Genomic DNA, 25,364 nt, shown 5'->3' with positions numbered 1-25,364 from the left:
ACTAACCTTTATCTTTTCTTCTTTTCACAGAAGACGTATTAGCCCTTCTGAAGAACTTGAAGGTAGCAAACCAACGTCTAGGAGACATGGATGGGACACCAGCTACAGTGGCGGAGCACACAGCCAAGAATGTACTAGTTTACGAAAAAGAAACAGTAGTTCTTAACAAAGCTAGCACTATAACCAGTAGCTTAATACTCTTCATAAGTCTTCTACTTCTATTCAAATAGAAATGGCAATATTAAAATTAAAAAGAAATTCTTGACTAAAATATCTAAAAAGACTAAAAACGTCAGTTTAGTGATTGAAATTTTAACCTTTGTTAAATGTGACATTTTGAACAAACTTTTTAACGAATCCGTCCGAATTTAAAGACTCTTTTTCGATTTTTGTAGACATTTTCGTATAAATAAACATACTTTTTTGCCAAATAACAATAATAAAAAGAAGTACATTTTCATTTTAATTTTGTAATAACTGTCGTGAGACATACTAAAATTAATTATTATGTTATTGGCTTACTCACGTAACTGTTTGATGAGGAACTCGACTAGTTTCAAGCCATGCTAGAGGCTCATATTCATGAGCAGCATTCCGCGACACACGACGCGGCGTTTGCGTCTCTAGCATGGCTTGAAACTAGTCGAGTTCCTCGTCAAACAGTTACGTGAGTAATGTCCAAATACTCAAACGCTACTCAATTTTAAGACGCTCTCAAAACTAGTTCTGTCACTATCAATTCTTTGTAAAATGACAGAGATAGCACGATATTTAAGTACAACTTAAAATTGAGTAGCATTTCAGTATTCGAGCGTAAGTCGAGAACATAATAATTAACATTTCTTTTTTTTTTTTTTATCAATAACTGCTCTAAACCATTCCGTAGATACTATATCGAAGATAGAACTAAAGTAAAGTGATTTTAATTAAAATAACGTAAGTATAAGACGTAATTAATTTAGTTTAGTTTTTAATGATTTACTACCAGTGTCAAATGGACGCACATTATTTAATAAAAAAGCAAAATAATTTAGTACAGTGAAACCTCGTTAAGTGAGACTTCAAGGGACCTTCAAATTGGTATCACTTATAGAGGTATTCCACTAACCCAGTGTCTCAGATAACGAGGTATAAATAAACATTTGTCTCATTTACAGAGGGTTCCATTAATAGAGGTGAACATACGGGTTATTTCACATAAAGAGGTGTGATTCTTAAATAAAACAATGTGTTATCTGCACATTATAAATGAATAAGAATAAGTAAATCAACAAACAAAACGATGTTGTCTCAGTTACTGAGGTTTATACATTAAAATTTACTTGCTGTCTCAGTTATAAAGGTAACTAAGATGATAAATCGAAAGAACGAATCCCAGATATAGAGGGTTGTTTGTCCCACTAAAAGAGGTAATTCAGTGCCAATGGGTAGGGACCTCAGTATGAGTTCCATTTGTGGAGGTTTCTCACTTATCCAGGTCCCACTTAACCAAGTTTCACTGTATATGAAGATAAAGATTGATTCAGTACAGAGACCCAATTACCCCCCTTCCCACTCTTCCCAATCCCCGATTCCCCAACATTTTTAAATTCCTAATCCCCAAAAGGCCACGCACTTGTAACGCCTCTGGTGTTTCGGGTGTCCATGGACGGCGGCGATTGCTTACCATCAGGTGATTCGTCTGCTCGTTTACCGGCTTATACCATAAAAAAGAGACAGTAGCTATTGTTACACTAAATTGTACGCTTTGTAACGAAGTCATATCTTTTGTAACTATTCGTGGACTCAGTAGACAACCAAAGGTTACTGTCTCGGTACTGAATCAATATTTATCTTCATCAGAATTAATATATATGGCTAAACTAGATAGCCAAGAATTGGTATGCAATTAAATGCAAAATAGAGATGTATTTTCGGCTCGTTTTCGAGATTTTTTTACAAGAAGAAAAAATGAGGAAGTATAGTTTTAACGCTATATTTTCTATAATGTGAAAATCAAAGCATTTATTTCAAATAAAACACTTAAAGGCCCTTTTGGTACGGTAAAAAAAATTCTGTCAGTGCCTACCTAGCGTTACTGCTTCGTTCCTAAATCTAGATTCGTATGAAGAAGAACGAGCAAGAAACTCCATATAGGTTTTCTAACTCCATATAGGAATCTACATACGTACACTTTGGAACGAGCAAATAGCCTCACTAGAGGACTGACCGACAGACAGACATTTTGTTTTCATTATAGGTATTGTAATATTTGCTTTGACGTTCAAAACTGCCTTCTCGGTCTATTTGAAATGAATAATCTTGACTTTGAAACTCTATTTTTGAGAAATATAATTATATTTAATGTGCGTCTCATCTCATGATAATGCAATGCATTAAGTCCACTAGTCTTAAAAATAACTGTTCCATAGATAGTTTCGGACCAATCAAATATTGTGAATATTAATACTTTAGTAAACTTTACATTTATGTGTAAAAAATATTGTCTCTTTTGCTTTTACCATACCAATAAGAATTTTTGGGGAGATTAACTCCCAAATACAACATGTTCTCAAACTATCTATTAATTTCTATGTTTTTAGTTCATTCTGTAAGAAATATACAGTATGGAGATCACTCATATGACTTAAATGAAACTAGAAGTAGTACTCGTCCACAGAAGCATAATACAACTAAATATTTCAATGAAAACTGAAAATTAAAAAATGAAATTTTCAAACAAATTAAATTCTATGTGAGCAGCTCTATATACCTTGACCACAGAAGAGCTGTAATGTTGTAGATTGTCTAGGAATGTTACGGACACGCGACGCGGCTGTTACAATGCCGTATTTGTAAAGAGTGTTCAAATTAGCTCAAAGGGAATAATGCATTTTTGTAGGCCTACTTCGCTCATTTTTCGTTGAAGCAAAGATGATAACAAATATGTGGTTTAAATTAAGTCATAAGAGGTTTCCCCATGCGGTATATATTTTTATACATTTGCTCAATCTGAGTATTTAATTTTACAAAAAAGAAAATATATTAATGTCATCGGCCATATTTCTGTTTTTTACTTTGTAACAAAATAGATTTTATTTTTATTTTTGTTTACTTTTTGGTGCTTGCTACACTTACTTCCACGTTTTGTGATTATAATTTTGATTTAGCTTTCCTAGGACCCTTTTTACGAATATTTTAATTTTAAGATTTAGTATTTTAGTTCAAAATGAAAATAATAATACTTCATTGACCATTTTAATCCAAAATACTTCAAATAGCAAGTCTGTAGGTTTATAAAACAAACTTAGCACATATAATGTATTTGAAAATCTGCATCACTAATATACCCGTGCGTGCTTAAAAAGCCACCACTGCCTAATGCGGAGCTGCGGACTACCTAGCGGTTTTACCGGGGCTCCGGCTCGAAAAGCAGTAGTAGGAACGGGGTGGTTTTTAGTCAGTAAGAGACACTCCCTGGCGCCTCGCCTAGGGCAGAAGAAATCATTAGATGATTTTCCCCCACACTTTTACCAGTAAAACGAGTAAATTCAACCATTTTGTTAAAAATATCCACAATTTTTTGGTACACCCTTTAGTAGGTAGTTAAGAATATTATATTATGTATTAATTTATTTGCAAAGAGGGTCCTACGCCTAACTATAAGTTTAGGAATTCGACTAAGAATTAAACAATAAAAAGAAAATATCAAAATTGTTTATGCGTTTTATTTTACGTCAGAGTCAAATACATTTGTACACCCCTATTTTTCACGCGGGTATCGTAAGAGCAGACTAAACAACATGCAACGTCACGCCTTTTATCCTCGAAGGAGTAGGCAGAGGTGCACATTACAGCACGTAATGCCGCTATATAATGTTTTTTCACCATTTGTGTTATAAGTCCCATGTAATAGGGGTGAGACTATTGCCATATACTGAGCACAATTCCAGGCTCCGTGCTACTATTGAGATTTTTTTTGAAAAACCGAAAAATGCCCAGCAGTACTTTGCCCGACCCGGGAATCGAACCCGAGACCAGTGACATGGAATATATCTATATGAGATGTGTGAAATTACGTGTGGGTGTGTGTAGTAGGGAAATAAAAAATAAAACATCCATTGAATTGAAATCATATTACTGTGTAAGAAAACAAAATGTCTGTCTGTCTGTTGGTCAGTCCTCTAGTTGCTCTATTTGCTCGTTCCAAAGTGTAGATTCCTATGGAGAAGAACGAGCAAGAAACTCCATAGGTTACTCTTTTTCAATCAGATTCACAGTACAATTCTTGGTTACATTGTTTCGTTTGCTTCAACTAAGTAAGAACAATGTAAAACCAAAACTCAGTCAAAAATAACTTTGAGGACAACAAAATTAATGCAGTCTTGAGCTGACCAATCCCAGTTAAGTATAGAGATTATGGGAAACCCTTACGTATAGGAGGCTTATTATGATGATGATAAATAAAAAACCTAGATTCAGATTTCAGTCTTTTAATAGAACCGTTATCATTAAATCAATCTAACAATATAGGTACATAGTAATGAAACATAACCTTATTACATTACATACAATAATTAATAATAATATCTAATCACGTAATAATTATCAATTATTTAATGAAATCACAACTATATTTCGTACATTATTAATAAAAATAGTTCATAATATAATAATAATACATAGATTTTACGGCTAGTTTTATAGCTTTTATTATTATGAAATATGTTCAAAAGAACGAACGAAAGAATGAATGAATGAATGGTGAAATCAAACTTCAATTCGTTTACTCATAGTTGTTATGTAACAATTGAATTTGTTCAAAAGAACGAACGAAAGATTGAATGAATGAATGGTGAAATCAAACTTTAGTTCGTTCAGTCATAATTTTGTCACATTGCCAGGCTAAAATTATTAACATAGCTAAAAGGATTCCGGAGTCACGGACTACGTAACGGGTTACCGGAGCTCCGGCTCGCAGGAGTAGGAACGGGGTGGTTTTTAGTCAGTAAGAGTCTGACACTCTCTTTGCTTCAACCAAGGTGGGAGAAGTCATTGGATGATTTTCAACCCTCAAAAAATGTCCAAAATATTAATAAATTAACTGAAAAATCACGGTTTAGCAGACGTGGCGACGTCTCGCAGCTTAGGTAGGTAGACTTCAGGACATTGTCATGATGAAGAGTCCCTCTGTGATTCGAAACTAGTAGAGCTTTTCTCCATTAATGTACGTGAGTAAACCGTGATTTTTTTTAGTTAATTTAGTATGTCTCACGATAGTTATTATTAAAATATTAGTAAACTAAAATTGCAATTGTCATAATAATATTATGTATACAGGAACTGTAAAACTAGCCGTTTTATAATCAAAATGTAGGATTTTTTACATAATTCTACTATTTTGAGACACATTTCAAAATAGATTTTTAGGAAACACATTTATTTTATTGTTCATAGTATCATTTGCATAGTTTAGAATATCATTCGTTCCTTGTCGAAGTAAAAATAGGTTTCAAGTTTTAAGATGCCGATTTGAGTCAAATAATCTTATTGTAACATGTTTATTACACAAAAAGGTCATGTAGTGTAGAATTGTGAAAGAAATTAATATTGAAATTGAATAAATAAAATCACGATTGGCTCACGTAAATTAATTGTAACAGTAGGCTACGCGACGTCGCCACGTCTACGCACGTAACATATATGCACTGCGCACCAAACATAATGGAAAAAATATACAATTTTTTATGAGTTTATGTGGTCACAGTTGACAAATAAGAAAATACAATATAATTTCTTTCACAGTACAGTTTAAAAAAATACTGATTTTTATTTCAGTTTAGTTAAAAAATAACTTAAATATAATAACTAATGCAAATTCCAACGTACTTAAAATACTAGTATAACGAATATACACAGGATGTTCGAGTTGTAGACAATGTTTTATACAGAGTGAGCTAAATCTTGTGTTATAGGTTTTCGTATTTGAATATACATATATTTAAAAAAAGCAGGAAAAATCGGCAATTGTAACAAATTCTTAAGTAAATATTGAATAAAGAATTTTGTCATAACATGAAAATTTCGCTCAAACTGTCCTTTACACAAGAATAATAATATTAAAACAATTCCATAATGGCATTACAGTGACAACTAGTTACTACTTACAAGTGTAATAATATTTTAATGCAAACATTCTAAACATACAAACTAACAGAAATGCATGAGATTTTATATAGTTATTTATTTTCATACATTCTTTCTACAAGACATAAACGACCCTAGTTAAAAATCACATTAAAATATTACCACACCCTGTATACAATAATACAGAAAAAGTTAATCTACAAAATACTTATGATTAAAAAACTAATTTATTATTTGTATAAAAAATATTTACAATAAAAAGAACATAAGAAATTATTGCTCTTATAAATGGATTTTTAATAAAAATATAAAGAAAGAAATCATTGTATGGCAACATTAATTTGTTTCTGGATTAAAAAGATAATACGTTTTTTATACATCAACTATCAGGAAAATAATAGCCTAAGTTTAGGCTATTAAAATACACGAGTTACTAAAGTAAATATGTTCAAAAGAACGAATGATTGAATGAATTCAATTTCATTATTATGTTATCGGCTTACTCACGTAACTGTTTGACGAGGAACTCGACTAGTTTCAAGCCATGCTAGAGGCTCATATTCATGAGCAGCATTCCGCGACACACGACGCGGCAATTGTCGCGCTGCTACTTATGGCTTGAAACTAGTCGAGATCCTCGTCAAACAGTTACGTGAGTAAGCCGATAACATAATAATTAATTTAGTATGTCTCACGAAAGTTATAATAGAATTCAAGTTCATTCACAATTTTTTCTGTCATTTCATTTCACAGTAAATTGGCAAGTATTTTGGCCTTTTCAAAATCGACAAACATTCAGTATCTACTTATAAAATACGAATACGTGAATGGGATAATGAATGAATGGAAATATAAACAGAATGGGTGGACGGATAGATTTAGATATATAACAAAATAATGAATAAGTAAATAATTACCTAGTCAGAGGTATAGGATTTGATTCTTGACTATGTCTTTTATTTAAATTTATTCAGTAAGTTATTTAGTATTCAGGTAAGAAAATAAAGATTGATTTAGTAAAAAGACAATAACTAATATTCAACGTCACGCTTTTTATCCCCGAAGGGGTAGGCAGAGGTGCACATTACGGCACGTAATGTCGCTATACAATGTACATCCACTTTCCACCATTTGTGTTATAAGTCCCATGTAATAGGGGAAATTTTATTATGAAAGCAAATAAATGTTGATTTAAGTGTTTTACGCAAACCGCTTTATGAGAACATTTTCTGAATTTATAAACGAATTTTCACAATTTAAATATAATAATTATACTTCACAATTAAATAGTTGTATAAAGAAAGTCCTTTATACAATAATTATACATTTCTACGCGACCTACAAATTCGTTTTTATTTAATTTTTATCCAATTTAAAAATTAAAATAATAATCTCAATATTATAGAGAGCATTAAAACACATCGACTACATTACAATTATTATTTATTTTACATAATTTATTATTAAATCGAAATTAATAATATTATGTCAAATTCGGAAAATTGGCAAGTTCACTCTTGACGTAAATAATTAATTGAATGGAATGAATGAAAGAGTGAATGGTAGTTAATGAATGGATGTTCAATAAAAAGTTGGGTGAATGAACGGTGAACGATGAACGAACTAAATGAACGCATTCAATGAATTATTTACGCAAAAGTTTAGTGAGTTAAGATTTTATAGTATTATTTAATTTAATTTGGCTCAAGGGAAAATATTTTTTACAATAACTAGCAAACCAGGTGAACTCCGTTTCGCTACCAATGAATTTCCCTGTTTTCCTGCTTTTCTCTTGAATTTTTCCTGAATTTTCTTTGCTATAAACCTCACGGAGCCCGAGACCTTTCCAATGAATGCAAAACCGTGGAAATCGGTTCGTGCATTCTGGAGTTATAGCATCAGGAAGGAAAACCCGACTTATTTTTATATTACAGATTACTTTAATATTTTCTCAATGAAATGAACGATTGAATGTAATGAACGATTTAGTTATAAAACCCACTATTAATTAAACACAGCACGCGGAACACTTTACAAGGGGACAATCGAATCACTATGTTTATATCAAAACCCTATTTTTACTGAACAATATCTATTAAATGTTGGAAACACTAAAGAAAATTATGCCTGATTTCACCAACCATGTCCTAAATTTTAAGGAACTCTTAAGCTTAAGCTGTTGTGGTTCTTTCCTCAAAATACCACTACAGAATCAACTTGCACGGTTCTCCGACATCTTTAATTGATATTGTCTGGACTTAAAGTGACTATGGCCTCTGAGTTTGTTGCGGCATTTCTTCTCAGAGTAATCCAATAGGAAATGTATGTTTGTAAAAGCAACCACGACACTGGAGAAAATCCTAATGTGAGGCAACGTTTGTATTTATAAAACGAAGAAAATACAAGGGTTTAACTTTTACTTACTTAAGACTTAATTCAGTGGTTGGTGAAAACAGCAATTAAGTTTCTTTATACGACGAATTTCATTTCATTGTTAAAAAAGGCGAAATTTTTAAATCCAGGATCAATCAGTTACCTGTTTCTCGGACCCGCTTTGCCATCCAGAGTCCATAGTATTGGTATCACTATAACAATGATGGTGATTGGTCTTCAAGATTTCTTCCTTAGCCTCCCTCACAGGTTCATATTGAGAATCAGGACCTAAACACTTAGAGGTCTCCGGGTCATTCGAATAAACCTGGTCCTGAGGCCTATCATCGTCAGACAACAATGACTCCTCCGTATTAGGAGATAAAGGCGATATCTGCCTAAAATCTGGCTTATTCGAGTCTGAACTAGACTGCCTAGGATGATCTTTAGGCACGTTCTTAGGACTAGATCTAGGTATACGTAAAGGACTTATGTGTGTACGCATTTTCGGACTACCGTCGATACGAATGCTTGAGTTTAGTTCACTCATTCGTTCAAGGCGGGAGTCGTTCATTCGTTCAAGACGAGAGTCGTTCATTCGGTCGCTATGACGAGTGTCGCTCCTGTCACTTAGTTTAGAATCGTTCATTCTTTCCATTCTCGCTTCGTTCATACGCTCGCAAACGCGCGAATCGTTCATACGTTCACTTAGTCTAGTTTCGTTCATTCGGTCGCTGATTCTGGAATCATTCATTCTTTCTATTCTTGGATCTATTACCTCACAGTTCCGTGAGTCATTTAATCTGTCTCTTGAATCGTTCATACGTTCACTCATTCTCGTTTCGTTCATTCGCTCACTCAACCTTGTTTCATTCATTCTGTCGCTTATACGCGTATCATTCAACCTCTCCATTCGTTCACGTTCACACACCCTTCCTTCATTCAACCTATCTCTAGAATCATTCATTCGCTCACTTAACCTCGTTTCGTTCATTCGGTCACTGATTCTACAGTCATTCATGCGTTCCAAGCGATCTCTGTCATTCAATCGGTCCCTGGAATCATTCATGCGTTCACTCAACCTGGTCTCATTCATTCGTTCGCGTTCCATTCTTTCGTTCATTCTCATGGAATTGTTGAGCTGTTCAATTTGATGTTCGGTCAATCTTATAGAGTTATTAAGTACTTGTCTCATTTTTTCTTGGTTTTTGATGTGTTTCTCGCTTTGTCGCGGTCTCCGTTTGGATCCGACTTGCGGTTGGGGGCGCTGCTGTCGCGTGAGGGTGAAGGATCCTGTGTCAGACTCTGATGTGGATTCTGGATGGTTTTCTATGGTACCTACTAGAGCTGATACGTTGGCGTTCATGCAGCATTCAGCCTGGAAGAGAAGAAAATATAATGTATTTTTTATATTTAATTTTTAGTTTTTATATTTAATTTTTATTAACATGTTTTACAAATCACAACGGAGCAATTTTGTGCTAAGAGTTTTATAAAAAAAGTTTTGTGAATAGATACTTTTGAAAATAGATGAGAGAGTGATGGAACCAACTAAACAATGTAACCAAGAACTATATTGTAAAATGATTAAAAAAGAGTAACCTATGGAGTTTCTTTCTCGTTCTTCTCCATAGGAATCTACACTTTGGAACGAGCAAATAGAGCCACTAGAGGACTGACTGACAGACTAACACTTATTTTTTTTAATCTTTTATTTTACGGGCTTTTATTCTTAGAATATGCCAGCCCCCAATACTTCTTTTTTGATCTTCAAAAAAGCCACTGGTGTTAAATGGTCTAATTGAATAAATGATGATGATGATAATGAATTTATAAAAATAACTTACTTTAACAGACACATTGCAACAGCTCGACACGTCTGCGAAGTATACCTCCGACTCCGCATTCTGGTTGGCGGCGCGACAGTCTTGCATTGACGACCTGAAGAGAAATAACGATTTTATAATTATGATTTATTTTACAAGCTTTTATTTAACTTGCAATGTATGTAGATTCGTAGCAATTGACTTTCCATGGTCTCAGCCTACCCCCATGGGAGTTACGTATATAAGGTTATGTATATATGCATGTTTGTAAAGTGAAATATTGAAGCAGATATCTTCAACCGATTACACATACTATACGGTACACGTTTAGTTTGCATGACCATAACCTAATACTTAGCGACTTAAGGTCGCTGGGTGCAGGTCGCTTTCAACCGGCCTATCTGTAAGTCATTGGGGAAGCCTATGTTCAGCAGTGGACGTCTTGCGGCTGATATGATAATGATTTAATGCTTAGCATAAAAGCTTGTCGCTAGGTAAGCAATCGCCGCCGTCAATGGGACACTCGCAACACTAGAACAGTTACAAGTGCGTTGCCGGCCTTTTGGGAAAATGGTTTGGGAATTACTTAAATGGATACTAACCTGATCGGAGAATGCTTATCATTCTGGAAGCCCAAGTTTTCTTTTCCTTGCTTCTGACACGAGTCGGAGCTTTGATCTGAAACTGAACAAGTAAATATTTAAGTATACATACACAAAATATAATACTTAATATAAAGTAAAAGAGTTCGTTTGTTGTAATATATAAAACTGAACAGTTTATTTGTTATTTTTATGCCACATCTATGGCAAGAAAGAACACGGCCCACCTGATGGTAAGTGGTTAACTTATTTATTTTTATTTGTTTTTTTCAAAGCACTAATGTCCAGAACGACTGGTTCGAATTGAATAACTCTTTTTTTAAACGTCGAATAATCTATTTATCGAGCAAGGAATTAAAATAAGAAACGAAAGCCTGTCTTTACCTACTTAATACTCTTAAATTTTAAGGAACCAAAGTTAAGATAGGTGAGACATCAACCTATAAGGTACACCTAAAGATTAAGTTTAGTAGGTGCTCCTTTACGCTAAGTAACGAGAAGATTTAGAGGTGATTGGTCAAAACAGCCTTCAAAATATAATACTAACCTTTACTCGCAGATTTCTGATGCAAGCACTCAATAGCGACGTTATCGTCGATCCTGCAATCTCTATGCAAGTTACTAGCGCTCATACCCAACCTCTGACACCTATATGGTACTAAGTGGCCCCTTAGCGTGTTAAACCTCGCTTCAGGCGGCATATGGGCCAATTCCGCCTGTAAACGAGCCATTTCCGCTATATCTTGCGGATACATCTGCCCCATATGAGCCAATTCCGGATTCATTCGAGCCAATTCTGGATTTATTCGAGCCAAATCCGGATTTATTCGAGCAAATTCCGCCAATTCTGGGTTTATTCGAGCCAATTCTGGGTTCATGCGAGCCAATTCCGGGTTTATTCGGTTTAAGTCGGGGTTTATTCGGCTTAGTTCGGTTGGGGGTAGGTTTTGATGCATTAGGTAGCTGTTTCTGGCGCATGTATGTGGTTGGATGTTGGATGGATGTTCGTGGATGTTGGTGCGGTGTTCCATGTGGTGGTGATGGAGGAGGGTGGCCGCTGCGGGGTCTTGGTGGTGGAGGTGGTGCCTGGGAAAGAAATAGTAAAGTATTAATAAACAAAGTCCATTAATTATTCTATATGTATAAAGCTGAAATATTTTTGAATAGATCTTTTCGAATCTTTTCGAATAGAATCTCCGGTACTACCGGTTCGATTTAAAATATTTGATTTGTGTATTTCTTTACTTTTAGGACATACTAACTTTTTTTTTAAACGCCTTATTCACATAACTGTGAAAACTGCTCATGAATATGATCCGTATATATTATCCCATGCTACAGCATGGTTTGCTACTAGTCGAGTTTCTCGTCAAACAGTAACGGGAGTAAGCCGAAAACTCATAATTAATTATTTTTGTGTGGAAATAGACTTTAATAGTGGGATAGTCTATCTATACGAAGGCTTTAAAACATGTCGCTACGCTCAATAGGAGCTCAGCAGTAATATACGTTACCTGCTCCCGCTCCGTCCCTGCGGACTGTAAGGCGGCGGGGGTCCCCATACTCCGGTAGCAGCGTCGAAGCTCCCGCTGGCCTCACCGAACCCTTCCTGGGAGAAACTGGCTTGGGGGAAGTTGGCTTGGCCCTGGAAACAAATATTTAAGTCTTTAAACTGACATGGTCACTAACACTATTAGAACTCATTTTACCATGTTTATTCATTTTGATTCACGGATTAACTGTCAGTTAATCCGTGATCATGGCGCTTGCAACAGTGTCGAAATATCGGAATCTCATAAATAATGAATAAACATGGTAAATATCCCGTCATAAGTTCTAATAATAACAAATATTTAGCTTTAAATTCAAGGTTTCTGGTAGAAAATGTTAGAAATTACAGTGTTGTTCTTAAAAGCTTCTATTAAACTTGCAATTTGCGTGTACATACACGCACACATACATACATACATACACAAATTTTGTAGCAAAATTCTACTTCACACACATATGTATTGTATGTGTAGTGGAATCTTGCAACAAAAAAATATCTCCAACCGATTGAGCGGAAATATTGTGTACACGTTTAGTTTACATAACTATAAAAGCTGGTTTTAAAAATATTTCTTTTTGATGATTCCGTACCCAAAAAAGGTTAAATGCGGGAACCCTTTTACAAAGGCAACGCTCGCAACGCAGAACAGATTTCTATTGCTACTATGCCAACAAATAATAAAACCAAAAAATCTCTATACTTACGAAAAACTCAATACTTGTGCAAACTACTTAAATCCAAAGTTTTCTATCCAATGATAGAATAGTAAACTTATTACAACATACCTGTACAAAATTCCCAGAGCCCTGCGCAAAGTTCCCTTGTACTTGCGCAAAGCTGGTTCCTTGCGCGAACGTGCCCGAAGTCTGCGCTCTATTGAACGGAGTCTGGTTGAAGGAGTGGGGGTATCTATCGTCATATCCTTGCGTTTGCTGCGTTTGCGCAGCTTCCGTTTCGCAAAATCCGTAGGCGCTGTCTCCTGATTGGGGTACGCCCATTCTGCAGCGGGAACTGGAAGGAATCATGTTTTTTATGGTATAGGCCGGTAAACGAGCAGACGGGTCATCTGATGGTAAGCAATCGGCGCCTCTCATCAGTGCCTTACTAGCTTTTGAGGGGATTAAGTCGGTGGTTGTCACGCCTTTTATCCCCGAAGGGGTAGGCAGAGGTGCACATTATGGCACGTAATACCACTGTACAATGTACACCCACTTTTCACAATGTATATTGTAAGTCCCATGTAATAAGTGAGCCTATTGCTATATACCGGGCACATTTCCAAACTCCATGCTACTACTGAGAAATTTTCATAAAAATCGAAATACCCCAGCAATACTTCGCCCGACCCGGGCAATCGAAACCGGAGACCCCTTGTCCGGCAGTCGCACTTGGAACCACTCGGCCAACGAGCCACTAGTTCCTAAATTCTTGTGAATTAGTCTAGACTTACTTCTGACTATTACTCCTAGGCCACGGGAACCAGCTCCACGCTGACGTCTTCCTGCCTGTACCGGGGTTAGGAGAGTACAGGTTACCTATACGACCTGAAACATGAATAAATAACATTATTAATTTTATGGACCCCGGTGTGACTTCGAAATTCGTCGAGTATCGTCGATGTAGCTTCAGTTAATCTGTCACATATTGCATTTTATAATCCAAAAATTCTCTTTGATAAACACTTTAAACGCCACTGGGGTTACCGGAGACCAATGTTAGCAGAGGATTTGCCTTCAACAGTTTTCTATTGGCAGTCAAAGACTTAACCTTTTTTAAGGGGAGAAAATCATCCAATGACTTGATTCCCGCCTTGGGTGAGGCGAGAAGGAGTGTCAGACTCTTATTGACTAAAAACCACCCCGTTCCTACTCCTGCCCTTCGAGCCGGAGCCTCGGTAAACCCGCTAGGTAGTCCGCAGCTCCGGATCTTTGATTGACCTAATCACGCCTTAATTGATAACATATTATGGTAGTCGTGAAATACCAAATACTAATTAAAGCCCCCTAGGCCTCTAATTTTATTTATTTATTATAAAAATCTTCTTACACTATCATGACAGGAACTTCCCAATTCGACAGTGAGGCTTAACCTAGTGTACAAACTTAAGGAACTAAAAAGAAGTTATACAAATGGTATGTAGATATTAAGGTAATAATTTAATTACCTGGCGCCCAGAATCTGTGCTGTAGACTTATGTCCCACGCTGGTTGCGTCGGGTGGCACTGCGCACAACAACTGCAGTTACTCTGAAAATTTAAGTAATTATCATCATTACTTAACATACCATTGTATAGCCTTGTCGTTGTATAATTGTATTACTAACATCCTAAACTCAACTGTAATAGGGATGATGACGGAGTAAGAAAATTAAAAATCTATTTAGTCCGTCAGTTAAGTAATGAAAAAATATTAGACACGTATTTTTTTTTTGTCATATAAGATAACAATACTTAGATAAAATAAATCAAAGTTTAGGAGTGGGAGCAAATACGTCATTTCTATGTATAAAATGTACCTAGAAGTGACGTCACGCGATATTTCAAATCGATATATCTTCGAAAGTATTTGTTTTCGTAAAAAAATAAAAAATACGTGTCTAATATTTTAAAATAATGTACAAGACGGGCATTAAAATAGAAATTAGTCACCTACCCTATTGTACCTACTAAACTGATTTTTATTTTTGACCTAAAGCCGACAAATATAATTTTTCTTTATATTATAAAAGCTTCCTTGTGCGAACTGCTAGGGGGAAGTCCTTGCCGGGTATAACCCGAGTGTCTTCAAAGCCCGAGTGAATAGGTTGCTTATGGGCAGACGTGCTCCATCGTATGCCGCATCATCACTTACTATCAGGCGAGATAGCGGCCAAACCTCGACCCATTTAACATAAAAAAAATGTTGTACCGGGGTCTCTAGTAAGAAATGTTAGTTTCGTACCTGAACTTGTCTCCCTGCAGACGGCGCGGCCTGTCCCGCAGAAGGTCGGTACAGAGATCTACAACGCAGCTCCAGTTGCTCCCAATACATCTTCTTACGCTCATGGCTAGAAGAAAAGGAAATTAATTAAATTATCCGTCTCATATACTTATACTAAATATGGAAAGTATCACTTGATGACTTGTAACTCGACGTATAATAATGCTAGTTTCTTACAAAAGCTTAACCCTAAGGTCCGTAATTCCATAGTAAGTGATAATTGTAACACGACATATTTCGCTCGGGATTCACATGATTCGGGACAAATCTATTGAGATTTGTTTGTTCGTGTGTTCGTTCGTTCGTTCGTTCATTAGTTAAATCGCTCGTTTGTTCATTAATTCGTTAGTACGTTCATTCGTTGGTTCCTTCGAGCGATCGATCGTTCGTTCATTCATACGTTCGTTCTTTTCGAATTGAATAATAGTAATAATGGAATGATAGTCCATTCATTGAAAATGGTTATAAGCGATAAATCATCACGCTAAGATCAATAGGAGCCGAGCAGATGGTGAAACCGCGCGAGTATTTAATTGAATCTAATGTTTTTGAATTAATCTCGATACCGTACGAAAATCACGATAATAGGAATAGTTTAGGTTAAAAGAATGAGAATATTTTTCTAAACTACTCTCGTAGATATTTTTAAGCGGATTAAATATTTTTTAACAGTTTAATAATAATATCGAGACGCATTTACGCAAATCTCTTTAACATAAAAAAGATTCAACATCATTACAGACCTCTTTCCAAAACAGTATAACCTCTTACGAAAACAACAGACATTCTGACACATCATGACAAGATCAAATTCTAAGAGAAGATTTTATGAATAAGTTTAAAAAATAGCGTTAAAGCATACTGTCAATAGAAGTCTTTAAGTAAATACAAATGTAGTTTCCGCAATAAGAATGCATTACAGTAGTATAGCAAGTGGTTCCGAATCGATCACCGACTACCCAGTAGACTTACTAAGCGACGAAGAGCTTGTCCATCATGTAGAACATCTACGCAAGCAAATCCGAATACTAAAACTAGAGAATGAAGTACTAGAGATGAACATTATGAGACTAGATCCATCGCTAATGGTCGGCGTACAAGAAGCGTTCAAATACGCGACAAAACTACCGACCGCCTCAGACGAAAACCTGGGCAGTTTCCTCAAATCCCAAATGACCAAAATGAAACTAAATGAAAACTTGCACGCCGTAAGCGGGACCACAAGATCGCTGCGTAGAGCTGATTCCAGAGCCAAGGTCAATGCGTCTACAGTCACCAGAGTTGCAGCAAGGATAAATGTGAATGAGAGGCACGAACTACTCTCCATAGCAATACAACATGTAGAGAAGAACATACATGAATGGAAAAAGCAGTGTAAGACAAAAACTGCGCTGTTTAACGCCCAACTCGAAGCGTGCGACCTTTGGATCATTGATACGGAAAAATCAGCTCAAAGTTTCAACGAAGAAGTTATAGTGAAGGGCTATGATCGACTGACACAGCGTATACCAGCTGAAGTATGGATCAGATTCATGATAGAATGGTCTAAAAGCACCGATAAGAAACTAGACAAGTTGCGTCTAAAGAATAGTACGTTAAACACACAATACAAAAAGATAAAAGCAACAATCGGCGCGAAGAGGGAACTCAGCAAGAATCTAACTCCGGTAGACTTTGACAAGAAGAGAATACAGAACCAAGAAGCGGAGAAGCTTTTGGAAATAAAGAAGGTACAGTTGTATGAACTGAAGGCGATGGCTGGCGACGCGAACCTGAATGTGACGATTCACAAAAATGCTGTGACGTTCGTCAATAAGTACTTGACGAAGTTGGAGAATTTGAAGGTGCAGAGGACGCGGCAGACGGTGCAAATAGAGAAAGAGAGTAAAGAAATAGAGTTACAGGTAAATCAATTTTTACGTTATCGGCTTACTCGCGTAACGGTTTGACGAGGAACTCGACTAGTTTCACTCAGTAACAGTAGCAGCGCAACAATCGCCGCGTCGTGTGTCGCGGAATGCTGCTCATGAATATGAGCCTCTAGCATGGCTTGAAACTAGTCGAGTTCCTCGTCAAACAGTTACGTGAGTAAGCCGATAACATAATACGTCGAGTATTATGTTATGAAACCCATAAGGTCTTAAAAATAGCGCAATATAATAGCGTATATAACATAAGGTCTTAAATAAGACCTTATGTGAAACCCATAAGGTCTTATGTCCGAATCATCAAATTCGGACATACGACCTATGGGTCTCGCGTCGAGAATAATTAATTAAGTATGTCTCTCTACAGTTATAATAAAATTACAGGTAAATCATTTGGAACAGAAGGTAGAAGAGTTGAAGAAATTGAGGGCAGCGTATTACGTACCTGATATAATCGATTATGTTGCGGTAAAAGACCAAAAACATGAATTGCTTTATGGGATTAAGAGAATGGAAACGAGGTTGCAAATTAATAAGACTGCTTTATCCAGGACTTATAAACAGTTGAGACTTTTATTGAGTCTGGGTTTAAGAGAAGGAGATAAAGATACCGATACTGTTTCGGGCTACTCAGAACAATGGGATTGAAGGTCCAAATTGTTTTATTTTTTATGGAACACGCCGGTATACGATCAGACGTATCACCTGATGGTAAGCAATCGCCGCCGCCCATGGACACTTTTTTTATGTTAAATGGGCCGACGTTTGGCCGCTATCTCGCCTGATGGTAAGTGATGATGCGGCCTACGATGGAGCACGTCTGCCCATAAGCAACCTATTCACTCGGGCTTTGAAGACACCCAGGTTATACCCATCAGGAAACAAGAAACACAGACACTTGAAACACCAGAGACGTTACAAGTGTGTTGCCGGCCTTTTGGGGGTTAGGAATTTAAGGGTTGTTTAATTTAAGTTGTAATTTATGGGTTTTGGAAAATGTGACATTTATGTTAAAGTTTTTAAAAGAAGAGAGGTTATCATAATTATGAATGACGACAATGACTTTTGTTAATATTATTTATTGGAGTTAAAAGGATAATTATGTGTATTTGTTGTAAACGCCTGTTATAAGACTCTGGTTCTTATCTTAATTTTTCTTGACTGTTGTTATATGAACCCCATTTTTTAGAAGCCCCTATTCCTAAAGGGCTCTTTTTTTTTCTTCAGCTATGGGGGTCCCAGAGCGGTTCATACTTTTAGGAGTATTTTGTAATTTGGTTTTAAGTTTCCTCTTATTTAGTTTTGTTTGAAGTTCAAGTTACTTTAAGACAGGTTTTGACTATAAGTGATAGAAACCTAATTTTAGTCTTTATTAATGATTAAAATACTTTATGCGTTAAACTTGTATTCATGGTTGTTTGATTTGAATAAATTAAAACTACCCCTAACATTTGTACCCTAACATTTGTACAATAATTCAGACATTTTTATTTAGCCGCGAAAAGCATGATATTAAACGCGTCAGTATTCGGCGCTGAAAGGGCTTTTAGCACGACAAAGCAAACCTATCAAACTAAAGGCAATAAGAAACTTCCATTCTTATTATTGCCAGTCACGGAAACCTCGAAAATTCCACCACCATTCGTGTTCGCCTACCATATGAAACCACGAAGGTCAAACACCGAATAACAGGCCACCAAACTATTTAAATAGACAGCCATTCCAAACATCACCATAGCAACGGTCACCTAGCAACCACATATGAATAAATAACTCATACGGACAGATGTTAAGTCCGCCAAAATATAATTATCATATTTTTATTTATTTATAACATTGTTCTAACGTAAAAATGTCGAGTGTATTGCATTCAGCTGTCCGCAGCAGCGTGATGAGCCAAAATTCACGGTCCATTAGTGGCTTTGTACCTGATATGGATGTTCTAACCGATGTGGAACTTGTCAAGCTAGTAACTGAGCTCAAAGACAGCCTCAACATACTGATACTAGAAAATGAGATCCTGGAAAAGACTATTATGAGACTGGAACCCACATTGATGCACGGAGTCTACCAAGCTTTGGATTACGCCACCAGAATGAGCTCCAACACTTCACTGAACGTCGGAAGTTATATTAGAAACCAACCATCCAAATTTGGTCTCCAAGAAACATTCTTAAGCCCCTCTAGAATGCTGACAAGCCCTTCAAGAGTGTCTACTAAGAGAGTGGAATCTATTGCAAAACTTGGTACCACCATCATATTCGGGTCCGGACCAAGAATTAACGTTTTGGAAAGAGCTGAACTTGTCTCCATAGAAATGGAGGTTCAAGTCACAAATCTGAACAAAGTAAGAAAGAAAGGGGCTAAACAACATGCTCTTCTAAAGGCACAGCTTGAAGAAATCGGTATGAGAGTCACTGAAATCGAGAAGGCGAGTAATCTATTCCACCAAGAAGTTTTAGTCGAAGGCTGGGACAAGATAGCGCAACGGATCCCAGCCGAAATCTGGATCCGATTCATGACTGAGTGGGTGAAGATATCGGACAGTCAGATAGGTAAACTGAGACTTAGAACCAGTACCTTGAACACTCAATACAGCAAACTGAAGGGGCAAATCAAGGTCAAAGCTGAACTAAGCGAGAGTCTCAGACCGGTAGACTTCGAAAAATTGAAGATAGAAAATGGGGAATGTTTGAAGATCATAGATTACAAATTGCAACAATTAGGAGAGCTGAAGAAATTGACGGGAGACGCGAATTTGAACCTTACGATCCATAAGAAGGCGATGATGGAACAGAACCACTACTTGAGCAAAGTGCTGTCTACGATAAAGAGTAAGGCGCAGTCGACGATACAACTGGATAAAGAGAGAGATGTGATACAGGTACAAGCGGATCTACTGGCTCAGAGGTTGAACGAAGTTAGAAAAGTGAGACTGAAGTACCAAGTACCGAATATAATGGAGTATGTCGAAGTGAAATGGGTGGTGACGGACTTGAAACACGGGATAAAGATGTTGGAAAACAGAAAGCATATACAGCAGATTGCGCTACAGTCGATTAACAGGAAACTGCAGACGATCAGCGAGATGGTAGCTCAGAATGAAGAGTTGGTGCAGCCTCAGAGTTCTACCGAGACTTCCACTACCACAACCACCACTTCTACTACAACGTAGAATCGTTTTTCGGTATTTGTTAGCTTAGAAACTGTGCGATAATTGAGCCTTTGATCAATCGCGAACTAACTAGGTAGTTTAAGGCCATACACGGACTGCTTCAAGCATTTATAACCGACTACTTGAAGCCGCGACTGCGCGATGAACTATAGCCATTCATTCGCTGCCGTACACACGACTGCTCGAGCAGTCGCGACCGCTTCAAGCCGTCAACTGCACGATGAAATTCCAACGTGCCGTCGACCACTCGCGAGCGGTTGCGAGGCATACACCGACTGCTCGAGCCGTTGACTGCGCTAGAGCAGTGGACAGCTCTCCGACTTCCCTCCCCCCGCCCTTTGCGGCCTCGCGGCGTCTAAAGTAGCAAATCAACTGCTCGAGCAGTTGGGTAGCCCAGCTCGAGCAGTCAACAACCGACAGCTCAAGCAGTCGACGCCGACCGCTCGAGCGGTCCGTGTATTTCGCTAAGACCTTGACTGCCAACAAAACTCTGTTGAAGGCAAATCCTCCGCTAGCGCCAGTCACTTTTGTCTCCCATAGCGTTTAATGTGTTAATCAACTGCTACAAAAACATATCTTGTATTGTATCTAGCCTGGTGGAAATCGATCACCGTAATCCAAGTACTATTGGCAAAGTTCACAGTAGTACTGTACACTTCATAAACAATATCCTGTGGCAAACTCGCTATCGATATGTACCGTTTTAAGTGTGGAAGAACCATGCTTCGGCACGAATGGGTCGGCTCGACCGGAGTGATACCGCGGCCTCACGGAAAACCGACGTGAAACAACGCTTGCGTTGTGTTTCGTTACCCCGTTTTACCGTTATTTGCGATTGGTAGGTATTGCTTTTATATTTATTATTAATTAGTTATTTAATCAAATCTATTCTATCAATGTTATTGATTGTTTTGGTGATAGTTTTAATTGTTTGTTTCAAATTAAATATTTGTTTCTGGTATTGCTTTCGTTTTTTTAAAGGTTTGATTTAGGGAACCGATTTCCACACGTTTTTCTTGCTTGGAACTACATTTAACTGGCTTCTGCCAGCGGCTTTATCTGCGTTCCCTTTGATTTTAGACCATAATCTACCCCTGTTCTAAATTTTATCCCGAACCCTTTAGCCGTTTTAACGTGAATAAGTAACATGACATATTTATGTTACACACAAACATACAAACTTTTGCATTTATAATACATATCTATTGGTAAGATATTTGTACCACATGTCACGTACGAGTGGGATTATATCTGACGGAACATGCATCGCGTATCATCGGTCGCGTAACGCCAGAACAGACAAATGTATAGAAAAACACTTGACCGTCCACACTCAACCGATGATACATTAGTACGACCGATGATACACTCGACATATTTTACGTTCAGCGGTATTTTTCTTTTTTAATGAGGCACAAACAAACAGTATTTATACTATTAGTAGGTAAATATTATGGTCTCCTCACCTGAGCAACTGGTAAGCCAGCATGCAGCTGAAGATGCAGACGAGCACTGCGCTGACGGACAACGCGAACACGCCGCGGAGACACCAGTACAGCGCGCCGTGCACCACGCCGCACTCCGACACGCCTTCGAATACGCAGCGTACTCCTGCGGTGATACGGAATACATTTAATAATGTTAGAATAGAGTATTCGAGAGTAGGTCGACTAGTTTCGAACTACGCCGGGACTCATAAACATGAACTGCTTTCAAAATTCCATACTCTGTGCCACTCATAGGCGTAGCCAGGGGGTGTTTTGTGGGTTCAACCCCCCCCCCCCCCGAAATGCGTACCTACGCATTACAGAGCGTTATTTTTCTAGTTAGCATAGTACATTCCCTGTTTGGCAAAGGTCTCTATGACTACCTATGAATCTGTTTATTACATAAATAATTCATGTTATATTAAATTCATATTACATAAATGATGTGATAAATGTGTGACAAAAAAAAATCAACGAACAAAACATACCTTCGTCATCAGCTGAACTATGCTGCGTGTCCGGAGGCATTGAGAAACAAGTGCAGGTTCGAGTCAGCTTCGTGTACTCGCAGAACTTCAGCGTTTGCAGTCTGAGACAAAAATAACAATAATTGTAGTTTAAAAACTGTAAAACACGCCTCGTTATCAATAGAAATGGACCTAACTAAGCTAGCTGTTAATCATCCGCAATTCCAATTCGTAAAAAAAAACGTTAGCTTTCTCTGGAAACTTTTCTCCTGTGTCACAACACGACATTCAGACCAGGAACAACAATTCGTTGATCACACCTGAACCGAACTCACGCCCACCCTGGAGTATGATAATGTGCTATGTAGCTATGCTACGAGGATGTAATAGCTAAGTTGTGAAACTATGTGACCATATTTTCTAGTGATACTAAGCTATGTAGCTGTGAGAGGAATACGCGCAGTTCAAGTATGCGATGTATCGATAGTAGGGAAGCTATCCACAGTACACATCCGTAGCACGTATCCATAGCACGCATCTTTCCATATAAAAAACATAGCTTAACTGAGTCCATTTCCACCAGTGCTAAGCTATGTGTATTCATTGGTACACATAGCTTAGCACTGGTGGAAATCGCATCCACAGTAACGTAGCATAGCAAATCTCTGGTGGAAAAGCACCCCCAAAACTATTATTTACTTTATTTTTATTGACTTACTTGTTCATATGTATAACGGTGGTGGTGATGGTGACGAGGACACACGTTAGAGCGCAGACCAGGCAGCAAGCTCCCACCACCTTGATCTGTAACAAATTGAAATTACATTACTCCTAAATCTATTGAAACCATAAGTGTGGGAGAGCCATGCTACGGCACGAATGGGCCGGCTTGACCGGAGTGATACCACGGCCTCACAGAAAACCGACGTGAAATAACGCTTGCGTTGTTTTTCGTTGTGTTTGTGAGGTTACCAACCCAGTTATCGCCTTCTCAATCTTTCCCATCCCCGATTCCCCAACAACCCCTTAAATTCCTAACCCCCAAAAACCGAGAACGCACTTTTAACGCCTCTGGTGTTTGGCGTGTGTGGTGTTTGACTCAGGGCGGTGGCGATTGCTTACCATCAGGTGATCCGTCTGCTTGTTTACCGACTTATACCATAAAAAAAATCAATCAAGCTCATGTATTTATAAACGAAACAGAACAGAAATGTGTGAATGAATTAAAATATAATAAAAAATGCTTTTTTGTGACTTCTCTCAACTAGGGTGAGGCTAGACTCTAGCCTCACTCTAGCCTAGAGGGAGTATAAAATGCTCTAATAGTACTTAATTCTTAATATGGATGCATCAAGCTACAAATGTATGTGTTTACACAGTTATAGGTACTTGTTAAAACCATCGACTTATTTTTGTAACTTAGAGAGAGTCGACAAAGTCAAGTTTTTACTAAAATTGTCACTGAGTTAAGTTTTATTAATTTCTTTTAAGGTATTTTTAAGTTGTAAATATTTTAGTCGTAGTTATTATTTAGTTAATATTATTTAATATAATATGTTTACCTAAAACTTTATATTGTTTTTATTAAACAGTATTTATGAAGGTCAAAACACACGGCTCCCGCACGGCATGTTTTCGAAATATGGCTACCACTAGCTACCAGCAGCGTGCTTACGGCTCGTCGCCCGCGAGGTGCAAGCGCGCGATGCGACGATATTTTACTTACGCCTAGCGGGTTAGACAACCACGACTCAAGAGGACAGCGCGTTGGTCACTCACCGTCAGCTTTTTTGTATAGACGTTATAAAATATATCATACGACATACGATTTAAAGTTGCACTTTAAACGGTTAATTAATTGCTGGATTGCAACGGCGCTCGTTAAAAGTAAGCGTCCACAGGCCCGCATCGTACGCATTCCGTATGACGTCATCAGTACGCATCGCATGTAGGCATTGCCGATGCGGATCAGTGGACGCAGTTGTATGAGTTTCTATACAAGACAAACTAAAATCCGTTGCGTGTGATGCGTACGATGCGGGCCTGTGGACGCATACCTTAAGTATATTATGTCCTTCAAATGTGTAAACACATACATACAAATGAAATGTATTTAGGTAGTATCTATATACTAAAGTGCGATCATGCAGTAGAAGCGGTGATAAAATGAATGAGAATGAAACGAACATACTTTTCTTACCATATAGCTGTATCTGTTCCGGCGGCGCGCCAGGCTCATGATGCACACGCCGGTTAGCACCAACTGGAAATGTTATTGTTGGATTTAATATAGTTATCTATACTATATCATAAAGCTGAAGAGTTTGTTTGTTTATTTGAACGCGCTAATCTGTGGAACTACGGGTTCAATTTGAATAATTCTTTTTGTATTGGATAGCGCTTTTGTCGACGAAGGTTATAGGTTATAAAACGTTACGCTACGATCAAAAGGAACCGAGCAGAGCGGGTAAAACCACGAGAAAGTAGCTAGTATAAAAATAAATCGGGTTTTCCTTATGACGCTATAAGTCCAGAAAACATGAACTGATTTCCACGGTTTTGCATTCGTTGTAAAGGACTCGGGCTCCATGAGGTTTATAGCAAAGAAACTCCAGGAAATTTTTCAAGAGAAATGCAGGAAAACAGAGAAAATCGTTGGTGGCGAAACGGAGTTGGGCAGTTTGCTAATAAATTAAAAATTTAAAAAACCCCCGACACAAAAACTTAATTTCCCTTTAAAAAGTAAAAAATAATAAAAGAAACCTAATCTTAAAAAATACGTCGCGTTGGGGGACCGCTCCTAATTATTTCTTACTTCTAACATTAAAGTAAATTGATGTTTAAGTACTTAA

General features: G+C 37.4%; 4 protein-coding genes across 7 annotated transcripts in view; 3 read left to right on the top strand and 1 right to left on the bottom strand.

The window, feature by feature from the left end:
* The window catches only part of LOC118280000 (uncharacterized), a 61,058-nt gene extending 57,362 nt beyond the window's left edge, over positions 1–3,696 (top strand). For both annotated transcript variants that reach the window (XM_050702533.1, XM_050702532.1), the window contains one exon: positions 31–3,696. In XM_050702533.1, coding sequence (XP_050558490.1) covers positions 31–230 — 200 coding nt within the window. In that variant the 3' untranslated portion in view covers positions 231–3,696. The remainder of the gene's footprint in view (positions 1–30) is intronic.
* Positions 3,697–4,456: 760 nt separating this feature from the next.
* Positions 4,457–25,364, bottom strand: part of LOC118280105 (uncharacterized) — a 40,204-nt gene continuing 19,296 nt past the window's right edge. For 2 of the 3 annotated variants that reach the window (XM_050702507.1, XM_050702509.1), the window contains 13 exons: positions 24,704–24,775; positions 23,231–23,316; positions 22,534–22,634; positions 22,025–22,169; positions 15,417–15,522; positions 14,641–14,722; positions 13,927–14,020; positions 13,262–13,487; positions 12,439–12,569; positions 11,472–12,010; positions 10,925–11,006; positions 10,344–10,437; positions 4,457–9,874 (listed from right to left, as the gene is read on the bottom strand). In XM_050702507.1, coding sequence (XP_050558464.1) covers positions 8,651–9,874; positions 10,344–10,437; positions 10,925–11,006; positions 11,472–12,010; positions 12,439–12,569; positions 13,262–13,487; positions 13,927–14,020; positions 14,641–14,722; positions 15,417–15,522; positions 22,025–22,169; positions 22,534–22,634; positions 23,231–23,316; positions 24,704–24,775 — 2,982 coding nt within the window. In that variant the 3' untranslated portion in view covers positions 4,457–8,650. The remainder of the gene's footprint in view (positions 9,875–10,343; positions 10,438–10,924; positions 11,007–11,471; positions 12,011–12,438; positions 12,570–13,261; positions 13,488–13,926; positions 14,021–14,640; positions 14,723–15,416; positions 15,523–22,024; positions 22,170–22,533; positions 22,635–23,230; positions 23,317–24,703; positions 24,776–25,364) is intronic. The other variant, XM_050702508.1, reaches the window with a different exon arrangement.
* On the top strand, positions 16,251–18,790 carry LOC118280107 (coiled-coil domain-containing protein 113). The gene is made up of 2 exons (XM_035600023.2): positions 16,251–17,359; positions 17,768–18,790. Exons 1-2 carry the CDS (start codon positions 16,367–16,369, stop codon positions 18,029–18,031), a joined length of 1,257 nt encoding a protein of 418 aa, XP_035455916.2. The 5' UTR covers positions 16,251–16,366; the 3' UTR covers positions 18,032–18,790.
* On the top strand, positions 19,133–21,124 carry LOC118280106 (coiled-coil domain-containing protein 113-like). The gene has a single exon (XM_035600022.2). The coding sequence runs from the start codon at positions 19,236–19,238 to the stop codon at positions 20,556–20,558; it is 1,323 nt and encodes a 440-aa protein (XP_035455915.1). The 5' UTR covers positions 19,133–19,235; the 3' UTR covers positions 20,559–21,124.

Source organism: Spodoptera frugiperda, chromosome 22, assembly GCF_023101765.2.
Source record: "Spodoptera frugiperda isolate SF20-4 chromosome 22, AGI-APGP_CSIRO_Sfru_2.0, whole genome shotgun sequence".
NCBI lineage: Eukaryota > Metazoa > Arthropoda > Insecta > Lepidoptera > Noctuidae > Spodoptera > Spodoptera frugiperda.
The sequence above is the reverse complement of the archived record's forward strand: the minus strand, read 5'-3'. Positions and strand labels throughout refer to the sequence as shown.